This window comes from Papio anubis, chromosome 18 (assembly GCF_008728515.1).
Source record: "Papio anubis isolate 15944 chromosome 18, Panubis1.0, whole genome shotgun sequence".
Classification (NCBI taxonomy): domain Eukaryota; kingdom Metazoa; phylum Chordata; class Mammalia; order Primates; family Cercopithecidae; genus Papio; species Papio anubis.
In genome coordinates, this window is record NC_044993.1 from 55,429,272 (window position 1) to 55,450,043 (window position 20,772).

Consider the following 20,772-nt stretch of genomic DNA (forward strand, 5'->3'; position numbering starts at 1 on the left):
GAAATGTCTTTAGATTGAGGAAAAAGTTTTATGACAAGTCTGCATCTCTGATAAAAAGTGGAGTGAATGAGGAACGGAGAATTGCAAGCTCCTTTTCCTCCCTTTTCCTTTCCCCTGTCATAGAGCAGCTGTAGGCAGCGAGGTGTCTGAGTTGTTGCCAAACACATGTGGCTGAGCTGCTGCTGCTGCTGCTGCTGGTGGGAAATGTACCTTTAAACCCGTCCTGCCTTTTCCACTGGCCTCCCTTCGGCCCTAAGTGCTGAGGTAGGATTTTGTCTTTTTGTGCTTTGACTGGATTCTGAACAAGGCATTTTAGGAAGAGTGGTTAGTTCTGCAAATGAACCAATGACAGATTCCCAGGGACATGTGTGTGTGTGTTTTTTGAGATAGGGTCTCACTCTGTCACCCAGGCTGGAGTGTAGTGGCATATCATGGCTTATTGCAACAACTACCTATCCAGCTTAAGCGATCCTCCTACCTCAGCCTCCCAAGTAGCTGGGACTGTAGGTGTGCACCATAACAACCAGCTAGTTTTAAAAATTTTTTTAGAGATAGGGTCTCACTATATTGTCCAGGCTGGTCCCAGATAGTTGGACTCAACTCATCCTCCTGCCTCGGCCCCCCAGTGCTGGGATCACAGGTATGAGCCACCGTGCCCAGCCCCAGGGATGTATCTGATGAGATTCTTTTTTATCACAAGGAAGAGAATCCCAGGTGACTTCTGTAGGTGGATATTGAATGCCAAGAGGAGATGAACATGTGGAGATGACACAGGAAGTTGCCTCATTAGCTGTTGGGACGGTGTTTCCAAGTCTGGACTCTGCAGCAAGCCTCAGAGAACTCCAGGTCCAGTGGCTGAAGTTGCACATGACCATCTGTGACTACCTTCTTTGCATTCATCTAGCTTTTTGCATCCCAAAAGACAGGTTCTGACTGGGACATTTTCATGATCGTTCAGCCTGTACACGCCTCCTACAGACATCCCAGCCCAGGCAGGCCTCGATGGCCAGAAAGTTCAGTCTCACGTGGCAGGAAGGCCTGAGAAGGGCCTGGTTCAGCAGCCCGTCTAGGAAGCATTATCTTTACCATCCCCAGTGTTGGCTTTATCAAGGCTAGTACAAAGATGGCAGTAACAGTTCCAGGCGGCATATCAAGACCCTAGAACATTCCAGAGGAAGAAAAGCCTTTTTGTGCCTCAAGGAAACTTCCAGAAGCCTCCACTGCTGGGCAATGAGTCATCTGCCCATACCTGCACCCGCCCCTGTCATGGGAAGGGTGGTGATTCCCCTCAGTCAAAGAGAGTGGATGCTGGTAAGATGGTCATGGTGTCCACAGCTGCCCACTGGGCAGAGGTGAGGCAGGCACTTCAGATGGTTTCCCTGGCTCTGAGCCCTGACCCGCAAGCGTTGGCCAGGTCAGTAGTTGTACAAGCGTGTGCTACAAGGACCTACTTGGGCCACTTCCCTCAGGATGTGAACTTGGCCTGCTTTTCTTTCCTGGATTCAACCTTGAGGTACATAATGGGAGAGGCCGTGGAAAGCCCAAGAGGCAGTGTTCTGGATTTGAGTGAGCGCCTTCTAGGCACCTCCTCCTCTGATAGAGAAAGAAATCCCTCCTGACCTTGACCAACACTATAGGAATGTGCCTGGTGTAAACAGGAACCAGCCGTTTCTTTTTTTTTTTTTTTTGAGATGGAGTCTCGCACAGTTGCCCAGGCTGGGGTGTAGTGGCGTGATCTCGTCTCATTGTAACCCCTGCTTCCTGGGTTCAAGGGATTCTCATGCCTCAGCCCCCTGAGTAGCTGGGATCAGCCATTTCTATTCATAGTTTTTATCTTGCCAAGAGGTCACCCTGATGTTGGCCTGCCTTAGCTCTGTTAAAAGGGTTGTACTCTGCCGTGTGCAGTGGCTCACGCCTGTAATCCCAGCACTTTGGGAGGCTGAGGCAGGCGGATCACGAGGTCAGCAGTTCGAGACCAGCCTGACCAACATGGTGAAACCCCGTCTCTACTAAAAATACAAAAATTAGCCAGGTGGGTTTGGTGTCACAGGCTTGTAATCCCAGTTACTCAGGAGGCTGAGGCAGGAGAATCGCTTGAATCCAGGAGGTGGAGGTTGTAGTGAGCTGGGGTCACGCCACTGCACACTCTAGCCTGGGCAACAGAGTGAGACTCTGTCTCAAAAAAATAAACAAAAAGGTATCTTTGGGTGATTGTGGAGAGAAGGTGATCCTATGTCCACTGTGTTGCTCCCATCCAAGCCCTGCTGACTAGTAGCTCTCACGAGGGTGTGATGGTCAGGCCTTGCCCCTGGTGTAAATTCTGTCTGTAATAGTGTGTGACTTTTTTTTTTTTTTTTTTTGAGACAGAGTCTTGCTCTGTTGTTGCCCAGGCTGGAGTGCAGTGGCACGATCTCAGCTCACTGCAACCTCCGCCTCCTGGGTTCACACCATTCTCCTGCCTCAGCCTCCCGAGTAGCTGGGACTACAGGCGCCTGCCACCACGCCCGGCTAATTTTTTGTATTTTTAGTAGAGACGGGGTTTCACTGTGTTAGCCAGGATGGTCTCGATCACCTGACCTCGTGATCCGCCTGCCTCGGCCTCCCAAAGTGCTGGGATTACAGGCATGAGCTGCCGTGCCTGGCTGAGGGTGTGACTTTCTAAGTCAGCATCACCACTGGCTTAGGAGTTCCACTGGCACAGGGGGGCTTTATTGCTTTTCTATGTACATAAGAACTTCAGGTCTCACCAGTGGAGGTTGGGCAGCCAAGACACCACGATGCTGGGTGTCTTCAGAATGGACTTAACCTGTCCTTCTGCTTTCTGCCAGTGCAGACCACCATCGCTTAGATGAGCAGGACCCCACCTACCCTGTGGCAATCTTGTCTTTGGAGAATCACTCTAGTTCCCATCCTTTGTAAATTAATATTGGATTGAGCACTACCCTCCAGCATGGCTGCAGTGAGCCATGATTGCATCACTGTGCTCCAGCCTGGGTGACAGAGCAAGACTGTCTCAAAAAAAAAAAAAAAAAAGGGATTTGCCAAATAGACACAGTCCTCACAAAAGAAGTTGGCAGAATAACACCCCTTCCTACCACGTATCCTCAGAACCTGTGTATTTGTTAGGTTACAAAACAAAAGGGAATTAAGTTTGCTCATCAGCCGACCTTAAAACAGGAAGAGGATCCTGCATTTCTGGGTGGGCCCAAGGTAATCGCAGAGATCCCTAAATGTGGAAGAGGAAGGCAAGAAAGAGTCCGCGTCAAAGAGACTTTTAAGAAAGACTTGGCCGGGTGCGGTGGCTCAAGCCTGTAATCCCAGCACTTTGGGAGGCCGAGACGGGCGGATCATGAGGTCAGGAGATCGAGACCATCCTGGCTAACACGGTGAAACCCCGTCTCTACTAAAAAATACAAAAACCTAGCCGGGCGAGGTGGTGGGCGTCTGTGGTCCCAGCTACTCGGGAGGCTGAGGCAGGAGAATGGCGTGAACCCGGGAGGCGGAGCTTGCAGTGAGCTGAGATCCGGCCACTGCACTCCAGCCTGGGCGACAAAGCGAGACTCCGTCTCACCAAAAAAAAAAAAAAAAAGAAAGACTTGACTAGACACTGCTGCTTTTGAAGATGGGAAGGGAAGGGTCAGAAGCCAAGGAATGTACGTGCTGTCTAGAAGCTGGAAAGGAAGTAGATTCCCCGCCTAGAGCCTCCGGAAAGGAGCGCGGCCCTGCTGATGCCTTCATTTCAGCCCAGTGAGACCAGGTGGACTTCAGACCAATAGAACCGTCAGACGACAACATTATGTTTTCAGCTGCGAAAATTGGGGCAATTTGTTAAAGTAACAATAGAAGACCTAATATAAGTCTCATGTAGAAGTTTCCATCATTTTTCTTTTTCTTTTTTTTTTTTTTTTTTTTTTTTTGAGATGGAGTCTTGCTCTGTCGCCCAGGCTGGAGTGGGTTTCACCACGTTGGTCAGGCTGGTCTCGAATTCCGGACCTCAGGTGATCCACCCACCTCGGCCTCCCAAAGTGCTGGGATTACAGGCGTGAATCACTGTGCCCAGCCAATAAATTGATTTAAAAAAATTTTTAGCCCCTTTTACTGTCTGAGGTTAACTAAGTGTTCAACTGTAGTCTTGTATTTCTCAGAGTAAAGATGAAATGTAATCTATGTCCGGTTCCAGTGTGGATCTTCTAGAAGCACAATAGTTTGCAGCACTTTAAATCCACAGTGTGGATGCATTTTCACAATGGCAGTGGGGCTGAGAGTATGAATCACCAATCGGTATGAATGCTTTTACTGATTCAAAATGAAATGTCGGTGCAAGCTCACCAGTCGTAATAGAAGAATCAGGTTCCACCAAACTGTTGGAAGAAAAGCAGACAGAATCACATGCTGTTGAGAATTGTGGCTGCAAAACAAACCAGGCTAATAAATTTAGACACGTTCTCTCTCTTCTGGAGGAAGACAGTCAGAAGTAATTAAATGAACAGTCATGAACATAAATGCTCCTTCAGGACATTTATTCAGTTACTGTATACTGAAGCCACAGAGAATCTCAAATTTGACCTCGCTTTCTCTTTTGGTCCACCAACACAGATTCTAAGTCCGATCAAGAGCTGCTTTTGACAGGAAAAAGAGTTAATGGAGTGCTATTTCTGCCTTTTATAAATCCTCCATAGGGGTTCAGGTAACACTGAGTTCCAGACTTTGGGCGTGCTGTAACTTGAAGGTACAAAGTCTGGAATGGAATGGGTCTGAAACTTTAAAAGTGGACTGCTTTTCAAAGTCCTTTTTCTAAACTATGAAAGGAAAAAAAAACACCTTCCAGAAAAGAAAGATGTTACTTGCATTCTTGTTTCTCTCGTGCTAAAGGCCCATCGGATTGGGCTGAGTAGACTGAAGGCCACTTGTGCAAAGACAACGCAGAGACGCTGCTTCTCAATGAAGATTGCATTTTAATGCTCTGACAACTCCCATTTCTTCATTGTCAGAATAACCTGGATAGAGGCCAAAGCTTAAACCAATTTGCACATATGTAAAAAGAAAAGGAAAATGTGAAACCTAAATTGCAGTGAGAGTTCAGGGCAGCAGAGCAGATCCTTCTGGATTTGGCGCCAGAGTCCCTGAGCCTGGGGATGGGCCTGGGGGTTAGGTCCTTGTTTGCAGAGGGAGTCTGAGGGCCAGCTCCGTCAGATGAGTCATGTCTGGTTGTTTGCTTTGCTTCTTGATGTATTCTAGCGTTTTCACCTACGAGGAAAAAGAAAGATCCATCTCCTTTCTGGTTCATTATCCTTGGAGCCCAAGGCTCTAATGAATCAGCCATTATGTGAACTTAGATTTCTTAGCAGAGAATAGTAAGTTTTTTGAGGGATGAGGGGAGGGAAGAAATCAAAGTCTTTAACTTGTTGGATTGCAGCTTGCCCTAAAAATCAGATTTGGGTGTGACCAGAAATGACTGATGTTTTATGTGTATGGTTTTTATGCGGAGGGAACAGACTTTTAAAGCTGTGCTTTTGTTTTTTGTTCCGGAGACAAGGTCTCGCTCTGTCACCCAGGCTGGAGGGCAGTGATGTGATCATAGCTCACTGCAGCCTCAAACTCCTGGGCTCAAGCCATCCTCCCTCTTCAGCCTTCCGAGTAGCTGGCACTACACATGTGCACCACCATGCCCGGCTAATTTTTTATTTTTTGTAGAGACCAGGTCTGTGTTGCCCAGGCTGGTGTCAAACCCCTGGCCTCAAGCGATCCTCCTGTCTCAGCCTCCCAAAGTGCTGGGATTACAGGCATGAGCTGCCACACCTGGCCAGCTCTGCTTTTCACTGCTAGGAAGTGACCCAGCAGAAATGGACCAAGTGCCTTTCTAAAAGGGGAGATTGCGGTTGTCTGTCTGATGTCCAGGCCACAAGGCTGTGTTGAGGGTGGCTGTGCACTGGCCAGTGGGCTTATACCACGCGGCCCTCCGAGCGCCTCACCATGGTCCTGGTGTCTGCACAGCCGTGCCTCTGTGCCAGGTGCCACAGGTTGACGGAGAGCTGGTTGAGCTTGTTGTTGCGTAGGTCCCCATGGGCCAAGATGCTGTTAAAAAAGGAAAGGCCCAACGAGCTCTGGCGCTTCAGGGCCTGAAACAGAAAACGGAGGTTACTGCCTTGCACTGGGGCTCAGGCCGTGCCCTGCAGAGATGCTGTGGACAGTGTTGACTCTGGGGTAGGTCATGCCTGAGTTCCAGTGCCAGCTCTGCCACGTATTTGCTGTAGGGCAAGCTGCTGAACCTCCCAGAGTGTCAGCTTCTTCATCTGTAAATGACAGTAAGGTCACCACTGCAGAGGGTGGGGATTCAGTAAGATGACGAAGCTCTGTGCCCACAGATGGTCATTACTCATGAAATGGAAGAAACTCACCATTCAGGGAGGTCAAGGAATGAAGGGTAACCCAGCAGTGACAAGCCTTGCTTTAACACAAGTACAGCTGAAAACTGAAAGGCTTCACCTTGCCTCTTTCAGATGTGTCCTCAAACTACCCAAAGCTGTAGTCAGTATTCCTGCCCCTGGGCTGCCGGTAATAAAGACCAAAAGACATCTCCTCCAGAACTGAGCTCCCCAATACTTGGTGCCCATATCCAGCCTTTACATGCTGGCATCAGATCTTCCCTTTCTTGCTCAGTAATCTGATGTGAGAGGTATCTTGCCAAAAAAAAAGTCTAACCACAGCGTCATGGTTGACCAAACCTGAACTCCAGCTTTGAATGATAAGACAAAAGGGAAAATAAATCTCCAAAATGCAACCCCAGGTCCAGGAGACAGGATACAACTTCCCCAAGGTAAACGAAGGCCCCTCGAACAGCCACATCAACAGGTGGGTACCTGCTGTTCAGGAACCCGTGGGGCCAGAGCACATCCCACATCTGCACAACATTAGTGCTGCCAAGAGCCTCGTGTCTGCTCCCTGACAGTGAATGCGTGTAAGAGCCCTGAAGAGTGTGCCAGGGATTCTGCTCTGTGCTTCATACAACTCGCCTGATTTAACCTTCATGACAACTCCGTGGCAGGTACAGTCCTAACCACCCATGATAGACAGAATTCTAGAGGCGCCTCCCAACATTCCTTCCCCTGTTATTCAAGCACGAATCCCGGTGCTGCTGTGGAGAGACTGCAGATGGAATTAAGGCAGGGAGCGTATCTTAGATGACCTGAGTGGTCCCACTCGAATCACTGGAGCCCTTAAAAGCAGAAGCATTTCTCCAAACAGAATCAGCGACAAGCAGTGGAAGAGAAAAACAGGAAAGAGGAGGAAGAAGGGAAGTCAGAGATTCAAGGCATAAGGAGAAGCTGGCCCACCAGTGCTGGCCACGAGCTGAGAAACAAAGGCAGCTTCTAGAAGCTAAGAAGGACGCCCAGCCAACAGACACAGGACCTCAGCCCATGATCACATGGAACTGCAGTCTGCAAATACCCTGAAGGAACAAGGAAGTGGATTCTTTCCAGTGCCTGCTGATAAGAGCCCAGCCAGCAAGACCTTGACTCTGGCCTTGTGAAACCCAGAACAGAGACACCGGTGCCAGCCAGCACTGACTTCTCACCTACCAGTGAGATCACAAATGGGTACTGCTGTAAGATGCCAAGTTTGTGGCAATTGGTTATGGCGGCAACAGGAAACGAATGTGCTCCCATTCTGCAGATGAGGCACCTGAGGCTCTGAAAGGTTAGGAACTTGCCCAAGGACCACAGTTGGGTCCTCACAATGCAGAGGGGAGTCGGAGCTCCAGATGTCTGACTCCAGAGCCTGTGCTCGTACTTGCAGCCCTCTCCAGGCCACACACTCAGGGTTGCATCTTACCAGGAATCGGAGTCGGAAGGGCCTGAGAGACTTGCCCAGTGCTGCGAGCCAACTTCGGCTATGCAGTTTTCTGCAGGGAGTAAGAATGGCTTGACTGGGCTTACACCAAAACACCTTTCTTCCTGCTTTTCTCAACTGCTCTTGGTGGCTACAACCAACTTATCAACCATCCATCCATCCAACGTTCCACAGGTATTTCACATGGCGCCTGCTAGATGCTATGCCAACTGAGTTACCCCTTCTTACTGTCCTTTCCCAAGTGAGAATTTAAAGTCTTTTAGTGAAAAGAAAAAAAAAAATTAGCTGAGCATGCTAGCACACACCTGTGGTCCCAGCTACTCAGGAGGCTGAGGCTGGAGGATCACTTGAGGGCAAGAGTTGGAGGCTGCAGTGAGCTATGATCCCACCACTGCACACAACCCTGGGCATCAGAGCAAGACCCTGTCTTAAAGAAAAAGTCAAGGAATAGCTTCCAATGCAGTTGGGCAAGGTGGGGAGTGGCAATTAAGAATCTTCAGCACCCCCCACCCCCACCCGGCAAAATTGAGCCTGCCTTGGCAACAGCCTAGAGCAGCGACAGTCACAGAAGCAGCAGAGCCGACGGCGAAGAACCCCGTCATCAGGGAGCAGGTTGTGCTGTGGGCGCCCAGACCCGCGGGCACCAAGAGAAAAGCGCTTTGGCATGGGGCATGCGGGCTGGCACCTACTGGGCACGGACTCGCAAACTGCCTGCTCTGGCGACCGCCTGCTCTGGCGTCATTTGTTCTAACAGACAATGCAGTTATGCCCCAAGTGGGAACCTGAGCCCGTCCTGCTCTCCTTGTAACCTGGTCCTCGTCCGACACCTGGGAGAACGGGAGCCCCGCTTTCTGCCTGGATCTAGAAGAACAAGCTTAAAACTCTTTCAAAGCCAACTAAGTCTCCTTGGAGAGAGGCCCTTTGACTACCTTTCACTGAAGTGGGAGAAATTGTTTTAAAAGTCAGACAAGCAGCACAATACCTAATTGGCTATTTCTCCATTCCATATCTTCTCAATTAGCAAAAAGCTCAATTCGCATGTGTTTTAAATGCCAAAGCCCATTAAAAGTGAAATCGTTAGAGACGTGTCTGAGGGATGAGACACAGGCCAGCTGATATTCAAACACCGAGAAAAATATGAACACGTAGCTCGGGAACCAAATCAGGGCCTGATCCCCTCCCTTCGCCACGGAGGTTTTAAATAGAAAAGAGCTGCTTTTCCTATGAGAATTGTCATTTCCAGGAAGCTCTCCGGGTTTGGCACGATTCCCAGCTCCACCACACCCAAACAAACAACTTCATGAAATACAGCTTGTGATTAAAATGAGGCTGGCACCTTCACGTGGCCTTAGAGGATGGTTTTGGAAGCAGGGTTGCTACCAGAGCTAAGAGAGATGATTCTCAGAACGGCACAGGCTTCAAGGTTTTCCAACAGCAGGAAGCCCCCCACCCCACTCAGTGGGGAGAAATCCCACCAGGCCTTTCCTGGTCTGTGATGGGCCTGGGTACCAAGCCTCATGCTCTTGGGGGTACCAGACTTCAGAGGACTCCAATATGGCTGCTTGAGCTAAACTTCAAATTGCACCATTAAAACGAAGGATAGCCGGGCGCGGCGGCTCATGCCTGTAATCCTAGCACTTTGGCAGGCTGAGGCAGGCGGATCATGAGGTCAGGAGATCGAGACCATCCTGATTAACAGTGAAACCCCGTCTCTACTGAAAATACAAAAAATTAGCCAGGCATGGTGGCACGTGCCTGTAGACCCAGATACTCAGGAGGCTGAGGCAGGAGAATCACTTGAATCCAGGAGGTAGAGGTTGCAGTCAGCTGAGATTGCGCCACAACACTCCAGTCTGGGCAACACAGTGAGACTCTGTCTCAAAAAGAAACAAAACAAAACAAAAAAACAACGAAGGATAACATGTTCAGTTTGAGCTTGGTCCACCCATGTGACCATGTTTTTGTTGACTGATTTATTTTAGAGATGGGGTCTTGCTCTGCTGCCAGGGTTGGAGTGTAGTGGTGCAATCACAGCTCACTGCAACCTCGCACTCCTGGGCTCAAGCGATCCTCCCACCTCAGCCTCCTGAGTAGTCCCAGCTACTCAGGGTGCACTCCACCATACCTGGGTAACTTTTACGTTTTTTTAGAGATGAGGTTTTACTATGTCCCCCAGGCTGGTCTCAAACTCCTGGAATCAAGCAATCCTTCTTCCCCAACCTCCCAAAGTGTTGGGATTACAGGCATAAGCCACTATGCCTGATGTTTTTGTAATAAATACGCATACACGGACAGACATTTTCAGTGAACGTCGCTGGTATTTATGCCACGTGAAATGTTCTTCAGAAACATTCCATCTTTGCTATTCTTTCAGAGTTTTGTTTCAGAATCACTATCACCATCAACCCCTCTCTCCACCAGAGAAACAGACATAAATGTCAAATATAAATAGCTCCAAATTATATGGTTCTGGGCTTCATTTTTATTGCAAGCTTGAGACTGTGATCATTTATGCTGTCAGTAACCACCTCTGATTAAACCCAGCCTGTTGCCTCAGCATGAAGAAATGTAATTTTGAACCACATGTCAAGTTTTCTGTGGGTGTGACTTGTCAAACACACGTCACTGTTCTAAGGAGTCCCTGAACTAGAAGGTGGAGCCAGAGCCAATGGTTTCAAGAAATCAGGGGAAGGCTGGGCATGGTGGCTCACTCCTGGAATCCCCAGCACTTTGGGAGCCCAAGGCCATCGTGGGTCGATCACTTGAGCTCTGTATTTATTTTATTTTATTTTATTTTTTGAGACGGAGTCTCGCTCTGTCACCCAGGCTGGAGTGCAGTGGTGCGATCCCAGCTCACTCAAACTTCCCCATCCTGGGTTCAAGCAATTCTCCTGCCTTGCCTCCCAAGTATCTGAGATTACAGGCATGCGCCACCACACCCGGCTAATTTTTGTATTTTTAGTAGAGATGAGGTTTCACCATGATGGCCACGCTGGTCTCAAACTTCTGACCTCAAGTGATCCGCCTGCCTCAGCCTCCCAAAAGTGCTGGGATTACAGGCGTGAGCCACCATGCCCGGCCAAGCTCAGTATTTTGAGAGTGGTCTGGGCAACACAGACCCCGGCTCTACAAGCAACAAACAAAAAATTAGCTGAGTGTGGTGGTGCACGCCTATAGTCCCAGCTACTTGGGAGGCTGACATGGGAGGATCACTTGCGTCCAGGAGGTTGAAGCTGCAGTGAGCTGAGATAGTGCCACTGCACTCCAGCCTGGATGACAGAGTGAGACCCTGTCTCAGGGAAAAAAAAAAAAATCAGGGGAAAAAGCTAAGACAAACTTTCCATGGGGGGATCGAATTTGTACAAGCTGAAGGATGGGCTTCCATTATTCCTGTAGGCTAAAAGGACTCTCTCCTGAAAACCATCTACACAGAAAAGGGAAGAGGTATGAACCCTTGCTGAGTGTTTGTACATGTTTGTAAAAGGCCTTTTAAATGTGTATTTAGGGTTTTATTTTCTCATCCTGATTCATGAGCCTCACATATGCAACATTTAAAAAATTATTGATACATAAGATTTGTGTTTATGAGGTACATGTGATGCTTTGTTACATGCCTAGAATATACAATGATGATGCCAGGGTGTTTGGTGTGTCTATCACCTAAGCATTTATCATTTCTTTTTTTTTTTTTTTTTTTGAGATGGAGTCTCCCTCCCAGGCTGGAATGCAGTGGTACGATCTCAGCTCACTGCAAGCCCCGCCTCCCAGGTTCAAGCAATTGTCTGCCTCAGCCTCCTAAGTAGCTGTGATTACAGGTGTCCGCCACCACACCTGGCTAATTTTTGTATTTTTAGTAGAGACGGGGTTTCACCATCTTGACTAGGATGGTCTTGAACTGCTGACCTTATGATCCACCCACCTCGGCCTCCCAAAGTGCTGGGATTATAGGCGTGAGCCACCGCACGCAGCTGCATTTATCATTTCTATGTGTATGGAACATTTCAAGTCTTCTCTTATAGCTATTTTGAAATGTATAATACATTGTTGTTAACTATAGTTACTCTGCTCTGCTGTTGAACATTAGAACTTAATTCCCGTTTATTCCCCCTTTTTTCTTTTCTTTTTTCTTTTTTTTTTGGAGACAGGATCTTGCTCTGTTGCCTAGGCTGGAGTGCAGTGGCATGATCACAGCTCACTGCAGCCTCGAACTCCTGCCTCAGCCTCTCCAGTAGCTGGGACTACAGGCACACACCACCACGCCCGGCTAATTTTAAATTTTTTTTTTGAGATGGAGTATCACTCTGTCACCCAGGCTGGAGTGCAATGGCATGATCTGGGCTCATGGCAACCTCCACCTCCTGGGTTTAAGTGATTCTCCTGCCTCAGTCTCCCAAGTAGCTGTGACTACAGGTGCACACCACCACGCCCAGCTAATTTTTTCTCTATTTTTTGTAGAGGTGGGATTTTGTAATGTTGGCCAGACTGGTCTCAAACTTCTGGCCTCAAGTGATCCGCCCACCTCAGCCTCCCAAAGTGCTGGGATTACAGGTGTGAGCCACCGTACCTGGCCTAATTTTTAAGTTTTTTTTTTTATAGAGAGAGGATTTTACTATGTTACCTAAGCTGGTCTCAAATTCCTAGGCTCAACTAATCCTCCCACCTGGGCCTCCCAAAATGTTGGGATTACAGGTCTAAGGCATTGTGCCTGGCCTATTCCTTCTAACTATTCTATCTATCTTTGTACCCATTAACCAACCTCTCTTCATTGCCCTCCCCCCGCACCCACACACACATCCACATACACTTTCCAGCCTCTGGTATCAATCATTCTAGGAGAGTTGCCTCATCTGATACTCACTGGTTTGATAAACCAGTTTTCCTGAAGAAGAAACGGGTTCCAATGCCACTCTTTCCACAAACAACCAAGAGCCCTCCAGACACTAACTTGCTTAGAGTTCTGGTACTACAGCTCGGGGTCCCCAAGATCAGTAGAACACAAGTCACATACCCTCCCTCCCTAGAGAAGGTGCTGTGAGGTGCGATAGGCCCCCAGGGCAGCAGCATTTCTGCAACTGTTGGGCATGTAGGTCTCTGCCCCTTTTTTTTTTCCTTGAGACGGAGTCTTGCTCTGTCGCCCAGACTGGAGTGCAGTGGCGCGATCTAGGCTCACTGCAAGCTCCGCCTCCCGGGTTCACGCCATTCTCCTGCCTCAGCCTCCCGAGTAGCTGGGACTACAGGCGCCCGCCACCACGCCCGGCTAATTTTTTGTATTTTTAGTAGAGATGGGGTTTCACCGTGTTAGCCAGGATGGTCTTGATTTCCTGACCTCGTGATCCGCCGGCCTCAGCCTCCCAAAGTGCTGGGATTACAGGCGTGAGCCATCGCACCCCGCTGGTCTCTGCCCTTTCAACTACTAACCCTAAGGCCAGCCCTTCGGGCAGTGCCCCTGAACTTAGAGGCCAGAAAAAATCCTACTCACTCAAACACATGCTTGAACACCCTGACAGAATGGGTATATATTGGCCGGGCATGGTGGCTCACACCTATAATCCCAGCACTTTGGGAGGCCAAGGCAGGCAGATCACTTGAGCTCAGGAATTCGAGACCAGCCTGGCCAATGTGGTAAAACTCCGTCTCTACTAAAAACACAAAAATTAGCCAGGTATGGTGGGATGCGCCTGTAATCCCAGCTACTTAGGAGACTGAGGCAGGAGAATGACTTGAACCTGGGAGGCGGAGGTTACAGTGACCTGAGATCACACCACTGCACTCTAGCCTGGACGACACAGCGAGACTCTGTCTCAAAACGAAAGAAAACAAAACAAAAAAAGAATGGGGATATACTGCATGTGAGTATCTACAGCTAGCTATATAATGTGGTATTTTTGGTGGGGTGCAGAAGGAATATGAGGATGGGTGGTGTTTTATACAGTCTTGGAAATGACAAAGAACTACTTTGTCAAACTACCAGTTTGATCTTATTTTGTCCTGAAAGGGTCTGGATGCTTTGAAAGGATGTAAAGTGAGAGGTAAGGGAGCAAAACCCAGGAAGAACAAGCGGGAGTCCAGGAAGACCCAGTGGGTTGGGAATGAAGGAGCTGGAGGAGGGAAGTGGTCACGCACCTTGGAAGGAGGGGAGCATGGGAAGGGCACTGAGAACCCGGGGTCCAAAAATCCTCTTAGGTTTGGGGAAGGGAACTGAGGAGGAAGAGAGTGACAGAACAGAGGCCCCCTCCCGCCAGGAGGATATCAGGAATGAGTTATCAGGCAACATCTTTTGCTAGGTGGGAATAAAATAATCGAGATGCTCAGAGCTTTGAGCAAACAGCTCATAGTGGATAAAGGGCAAGATCCAGGAGAAGTGCTTGGAGGCAGAAAGTGAGGGAAGGACGCAAACAGAGGCCAGGCACTGGCTGTGACTCCCAAGATGCAGCCAACCTCCCCCTATGCCTCCATCTTGACTACACTACAGCAATCCATCTTAACCATAGTGACAGAGACACACCTATGTCTACACAAGTAACTGACTTGGCCACGTCTGAGACAGGGTCTCTGGGACTCATGTGTCACTCACACATTTGGGCCAAAGCTGCGAAAAGGGAAGCCATGGTCAGCATAACTTGGGAAGAGAACCAGGTAGTTAATTGGGTTGTACTAGATGGAAATTACATTGAAATCAATCAATCAACTATCTATATTTTCACAAACTTGTGAAAATACAAAAGACACAACATCTGATAAAAAGAATTTAGGCCGGGCGCAGTGGCTCACGCCTGTAATCCCAGCACTTTGGGAGGCCGAGGCGGGCAGATCACGAGGTCAGGAGATCGAGACCATCCTGGGGAACACGGCGAAACCCCGTCTCTACTAAAAATACAAAAAAATTAGCTGGGCGTGGTGGCGGGCGCCTGTAGTCCCAGCTTCTAGGGAGGCTGAGGCAGAAGAATGGCGTGAACCCAGGAGGCGGCGGAGCTTGCAGTGAGCGGAGATCACGCCACTGCACTCCAGCCTGGGCGACAGAGCAAGACTCTGTCTCAAAAAAAAAAAAGAATTTAGCTTGTGGATAAGAGCAGGGCTTCTAGAAAATTGCCTTGACCATACTCCATAGCTACCGCTGTAGGATTCGGTTTCCTCATCTGTACAGCATAAAGGGACTGCTGTGAGAATTAAGTGAAATAATGCACGCGCAAAATTCTTTATACTGCACTTAATGTATAATGAAGGCTGGAAAAACAGCCTACTATTAATGACCACAGACCACTTCTTAAAAGTGAAGTGGGTCAGGCACCGTGGCTCACGCCTGTAATCCCAGCACTTTGGGAGTTTGAGACCAGCCTGGCCAACATGGTGAAACCCCATCTCGACTGAAATTACAAAAATTAGCCAAGTGTGGTGGCGGGCACCTGGATCCCAGCTACTCGGGAGGCTGAGGCAGGAGAATCACCTGAACCCAGGAGGCGGAGGTTGCAGTGAGCTGAGATCGCACCATTGCACTCCAGCCTGGGCAACAAGAGCAAAACTCTGTCTCAAAAAAATAAAAAAAAAAAAAAAGTGAAGCGGAAAGTCCTTGGTTGAGGAGGGCGATGTGGCAGTGCAGAGTTCAGGTTTGGGAATCCTGGTTGGAATCTCTGCTGTTTTATCACAGCCAGAGGAAATACCAAGGGCTCTGAATAACCCTCTCTGAGCCTCAGTTTCCCTTCCCATTCAGTGGAAATAAACGCAGCACCTACATCTCACAGGGCTGTTGTGAGCACTGGAAGAGCCCAGGTATAGCAATCCCATGTTATCACTGATTCACCATGAACTGATGGAGCTTCTGCTAGAGGCCGGGCTCTGCATGAGACGTGGGGTGGTGCAGAGAGTTACCGGGGTCCCAGAGTCCCTGTCTTGTCATCCAGACACAGTCAGGTCTTCAAGACTCACCAGGTCCCTCCTGAGGGAGGCTGGAGGGAGCTCCCCCCGGGAGCTGGGGGACAGACAGACAAACACACAACAGGTCAGACGGTGACTGAACAGGGGCCACAGGGACAATCGGGCAGAGGCATGCGGGTGGTGGTGGCTCCTTGAAACAGGGTCCGAGAAGGCCTCTCTGAGGAGGTCCTTTGAGCTGGGATTTGAATGACGAGAAGGAACAGTCAGGGGAAGGCCTGGGGGAGGCGCCGTCCAGGCAGAGAAAACAGCAGGGGCGAAGGCCCCAAAGCACTGGAGAAGTGGTTTGCACATAAACATTACTCACATGACACATTTTCCTTTCTAGAATGAACCAACATCAAACCACCCTGGAAACTTGTGCTTTCAGAGCAAGAGGCGGGTGGAGGACAGCAGAGGGCACCCACCTCGTCCTTGGCCAGGGTTTTCAGATGCTCTAGGATCTGAGCCATCACTGTCTCACACAGCTTGTTGTTTTCCGCCAGGAACTTGGAGTCTCCCCCGTAGAGGCTGTCGTTGGAGTCCACTGTTGAACAAACAAGAACGGTGAGACAGACCCAAGCCCCACGGCCGTGCTGGCCAGGGAGAGGCAGCCGCGTGTCACGTCACACCGTGTCAGCAGATGGCAGGAAGTCGTGGCGGGGCAAATGGAAGTGGTGGAAATTTCCCACTGGGCTTGGGGCCTTGCGAATCACAAACGAAACACCCGGCCTGCAGGACAGTCTAAGCCAGTGGTGTGGAAGTCACCCCTCCAGCCTGTGTGTGCGTGGGGGGAAGCTGGGGGGAGGGGGGACGTTAATAATGACAATGATCATCACAGCAGCTGCCAGGCACTGGGCTACGGCTTTAACTGCCTTATTGCAGAGCCCCCCACAACCAGTATGTGAAGAGATGGCTTTTTTTTTTTTTGAGATGGAGTCTCTCTCGCTCACCCAGGCCGGAGCGCAGTGGCACGATCTCGGCTCACTGCAATCTCCGCCTCAAGGCTCAAGCAGTCCTCCTGCCTCAGCCTCTCGAGTAGCTGGAATTATAGGCACCTGTCAGCATGCCTGGCTATTTTTTAAATTTATTTTTTAATTTTTAGTAGAGATGGTTTCATCATGCTGGTCAAGCTGGTCTCGAACTCCTGACCTCAAGTGATCCGCCTGCCTCAGCCTTCCAAAGTACTGGGATTACAGGCGTGAGTGACCAGCCCAGCCAAGAGATGATATTAATATCTCCCTTTTAGGGAGATGAGGCTCAGAGATGGTCCTAGCTAGCTAGGATCCTAAACCATGAAGTCTGATTCCAAAGCCCACACTCAGCTACCGCATCCAGCTGCCTGCCCTGTCACCCTCTCCTCAAAACTGGCTTTGGAAGGACTGCAGAGATTTTCTATTTCAACTACTCTAGAAGTGTAAATCCCTTTGATAATGTCTCTTGCCAAAAGCTCCTCCACTGTTTGCTTGGTCTCGTCCTGTGACAACCACTGCCTAGAGTAAGACAGGCCTAGCCAAGGACAGCCGGAGTTTGAGCTCCTCCTCCCTTCCTCCTCCCCCCCTCCTTCCTCCCCGCTCCTTCCTCTCAACTGACCTTCACACAGAGCATAATCTGGGCGATGAAACAGACACCACACTCTGTGCTGCTTTACACTTTGTTTTTTTAACTTAATGATAACTCTTGGGGTTGGGATCGGTGGCTCACACCTGTAATCCCAGCACTCTGGGAGGCTGAGGCAGGAGGATCACTTGAGTCCAGGAGTTTCAGACCAGCCTGAGGAACACAGCAAAACCCCATCTCTATAAAAAAAAAATTAGCTGTGTTTGGTAGCTTACGCCTGTAGTCCCAGATACCTGGGAGGCTGAGGTGGGAGGATTCTTGAGCCCAGGAGTAGGTGGCTGCAATGAGCTATGATCACACGACTGCACTCTAGTATGAGCAACACAGCAAGATACTGTCTCAAAATAAATAAACAAAATAAACTAAATCTTCGTGCTATTTCCATATCAGCGTACAATAGTCCCCCCTTATCCTTGGGGGATACGTTCCAAGACCCTCATTGGGTGCCTGAAACCACACAGTATTGAATCCTATATACATTATGCTTTTTCCTATATAGTAATGGGTAGGTAGTGTCGCATCAGTGTGGACAAGCTGGACAAAGCGATGACTGATATCCCAGGTGGGACGAAGTGAAATTGTATCACCCTATTCAGTACAGCGTGCAAATTAAAACTTACGAATTATTTCTGAGATTTTCCACTTAATATTTTTGGACCAGGTTGACAGTGGAGTAACTGAAAGCACAGAAAATGAAACAGGGACTGGGCGCTGTGGCTCACACCTATAATCTGAGCATTTTGAGAAGCTAAGGCAGGTGGATCACTTGAGGTCAGGAGTTTGAGACCAGCCTGGCCAACATGATGAAGCCTAGTCTCTACTAAAACTACAAAAAATTAGCTGGGCGTGGTGGTGCAAGCCTGTAGTCCCAGATTCTTGGGAGGCTAAGGCAGGAGAATTGCCTTAACCCGTGAGGCAGAAGTTGCAGTGAGCCAAGATCGAGCCACTGTACTCCAGCTTGGGTGACACAGCGAGATGTCTTGGGGAAAAAAAAAAAAAAGACCGAGCTCATGCCTGTGATCCCAGCACTTTGGGAGGCTGAGGCGGATGGATCACCAGGTCAAGAGATCGAGACCATCCTGGCCAACATGGTGAAACCCCATCTCTACTAAGAATACAAAAATTAGCTGGGCGTGCTGGCAGGCGCCTGTAGTCCCAGCTACTGGCACGCTACTGTACTCCAGCCTGGTGACAGAGTGGGACTCCATCTCAAAAAAAAAAAAAAAGAGACACCGGGTAAGGGGGCCCTACGCATACAGCTCTGTTGCTTTGTTGTCATGGCCGCGTAGTTCCACTGTATGATGGAACAGAATGTACTGAGTTGGTCCCTACTGCGAACACTTCAGTGGTTTCCTTCCTTCCTTTTTTTTGGCTAGGGCCAGCCTGCTGCAAACCCTAGAGTTCACAACGAAACCACCAGCTCTGCCTACAGAGCCAGTTCTTTTCCTCCACGCCCACATGAGCTCACACACCTTTTCCACCGGATCCTCTTACAGCTGCTTTCATTCCAGTTACCAGACAGGGGCTTGTATGTGGCCGAGCATAACTGGGTGTGAACAAGCAGCACTCTGTCTGGGGAGCCCAGTTCAGCATCTGAACCCCCAGGCTAAAGGGAGAGCTCTGGAGCCAACACAGCACTCAGTGGTCAGGAAGGGGGACGGGGCAGCAGCGGTGCTCACTGCTTCTCGCCTGGCACGGGCCTGCAATCTGAGTCACCGTCCCGAGCGTGTGGATATCTCATAAACCAAGAGCCATGCCTGTGCCTTGGGGTGTGGCTGTGTACACGCGGCCACATGTGCACAGAGCCAATCCAGTTTTGTGGTTTAGGGATGTCTTTAATAAAGCACATCCAGTTTAGCTTATCTGCTGGAATGTGATTTGTTGTGCTTTTCTTGCCCTATTGAAAGAACATTCATCACTGTCTTGAAACAAGTGGGAAGGATACTGCCTCAGACACACACAATCAAAAGAGACAATATTTATGAGAAACACAGTAGGGCCTGTGTACAAGTGAGGGACAAACAGCACGAGATGGCCAGGCACAGTGGCTCACGCCTATAATCCCAGCATTTTGGGAGGCCAAGGCAGGTAGATCACTTGAGCTCAGGAGTTCGAGACGAGCCTAGGCAACATGGCAAAACCCCATCTCTACTAAAAATACAAAAATTAGCCGGATGTGGTGGTGTGTGCCTATAGTCCCAGGTGCTCGGGAGGCTGAGGTGGGAGGATCACTTGAGCCCTGGAGGCAGATGCAGCAAGCAGAGATCACGGCACTGCACTGCAGGCAGGGCTACATTTTGTATTTTTATAGAGATGGGGTTTCTCCACGTTGGCCAGGCTGGTCTCAAACTCCCAACCTCAGTGATCCTCCTGCCTTGGCCTCCCAAAGTGCTGGAATGACAGGCGTGAGCCACTGTGCCCGGCCATGAACACCTATTTCTTGAATCACCAATTGATAACATTTTGCTACTTTTGTGCAAGTTCTCTTTCTTGTTGTCTCTACAAGGATGGACAGACACGTTTTTTTTTTTTTTTGGCTGAACCATTTGAAAGCAGGTTGCAGGCATATCGCCTAAGATCAAGGAGAAAACCTGGTTTCCTTTGTTCCCCCGCTTCTCTGGTCACAGGAATCTCTTATCCAATCTTTTAACTGCTCGTTTATGGGGACGCTGCTGGGATACTTCCCCAAGGTTTCCTTTGCAATTGCTTGTCTGACACCAGGTTGGGAGTTAATGGCCCTGGGCCGCAGGAGTCAATCTCAGAATTTCCAAGCTGGCTCTGGCTGCTGTGTCATGACTGTTACCTCCCCAGTGGGGGACGGCAGTTATTCTTGTAAGAAGCGAGAAGAATTCAATTCAGCCATTCAACAGCACCTGATTGTGCAGGGCAGCAAACTGCAGCTGGCGAAGGACTTTCTCATGTCTGCTGCGAGGACCAGAATAGTTCCTGCATAAATTCCCAGTCTTCCTCCAGGCTGGAGTTCACTTGCACTCTGAACAGCCCAGCAATGGAGAAGAGGGAAGGTCCAACCACCCCGAGGGGCCAGAGGTGTGTTGGGAGCAGGCCACTCACACACACATACAACACCTACTGCATCAGGCCTGCTCCACGCCAGCTTCTAGGCCAGGAGTGGGAACCTAGTCGGGGACAAGGCTGACCTGGTGCTACCCTCACAGACACAGAGCTCATAGTCTATAAGGAGCTACAGACACCCAAACAGGCAATTGCAGCAGTGTGCAGAACCATCTGAGACAGAGTCTCGCTGTGTCGCCCAGGCTGGAGTTCAGTGGCACAATCTTGGCTCACTGTAACCTCCGCTTCCCAGGCTTAAGGAACAGGGGCAGTACAGGGGATCACGGGATCCTAAAATCTATGCTTGGGATAGGATTCTGG

At 49.5% G+C, this 20,772-nt stretch overlaps 1 protein-coding gene across 4 annotated transcripts in view; it reads right to left on the bottom strand.

Moving 5' to 3' along the window:
- Positions 1 to 4,503: 4,503 nt before the first annotated feature.
- The window catches only part of VPS35L (VPS35 endosomal protein sorting factor like), a 147,605-nt gene continuing 131,336 nt past the window's right edge, over positions 4,504 to 20,772 (bottom strand). For 3 of the 4 annotated variants that reach the window (XM_021931799.2, XM_021931797.2, XM_031658415.1), the window contains 3 exons: positions 16,188 to 16,306; positions 5,973 to 6,119; positions 4,504 to 5,247 (listed from right to left, as the gene is read on the bottom strand). In XM_021931799.2, the coding sequence (XP_021787491.1) occupies positions 5,149 to 5,247; positions 5,973 to 6,119; positions 16,188 to 16,306 (365 nt within the window). In that variant the 3' untranslated portion in view covers positions 4,504 to 5,148. The remainder of the gene's footprint in view (positions 5,248 to 5,972; positions 6,120 to 16,187; positions 16,307 to 20,772) is intronic. The other variant, XM_021931798.2, reaches the window with a different exon arrangement.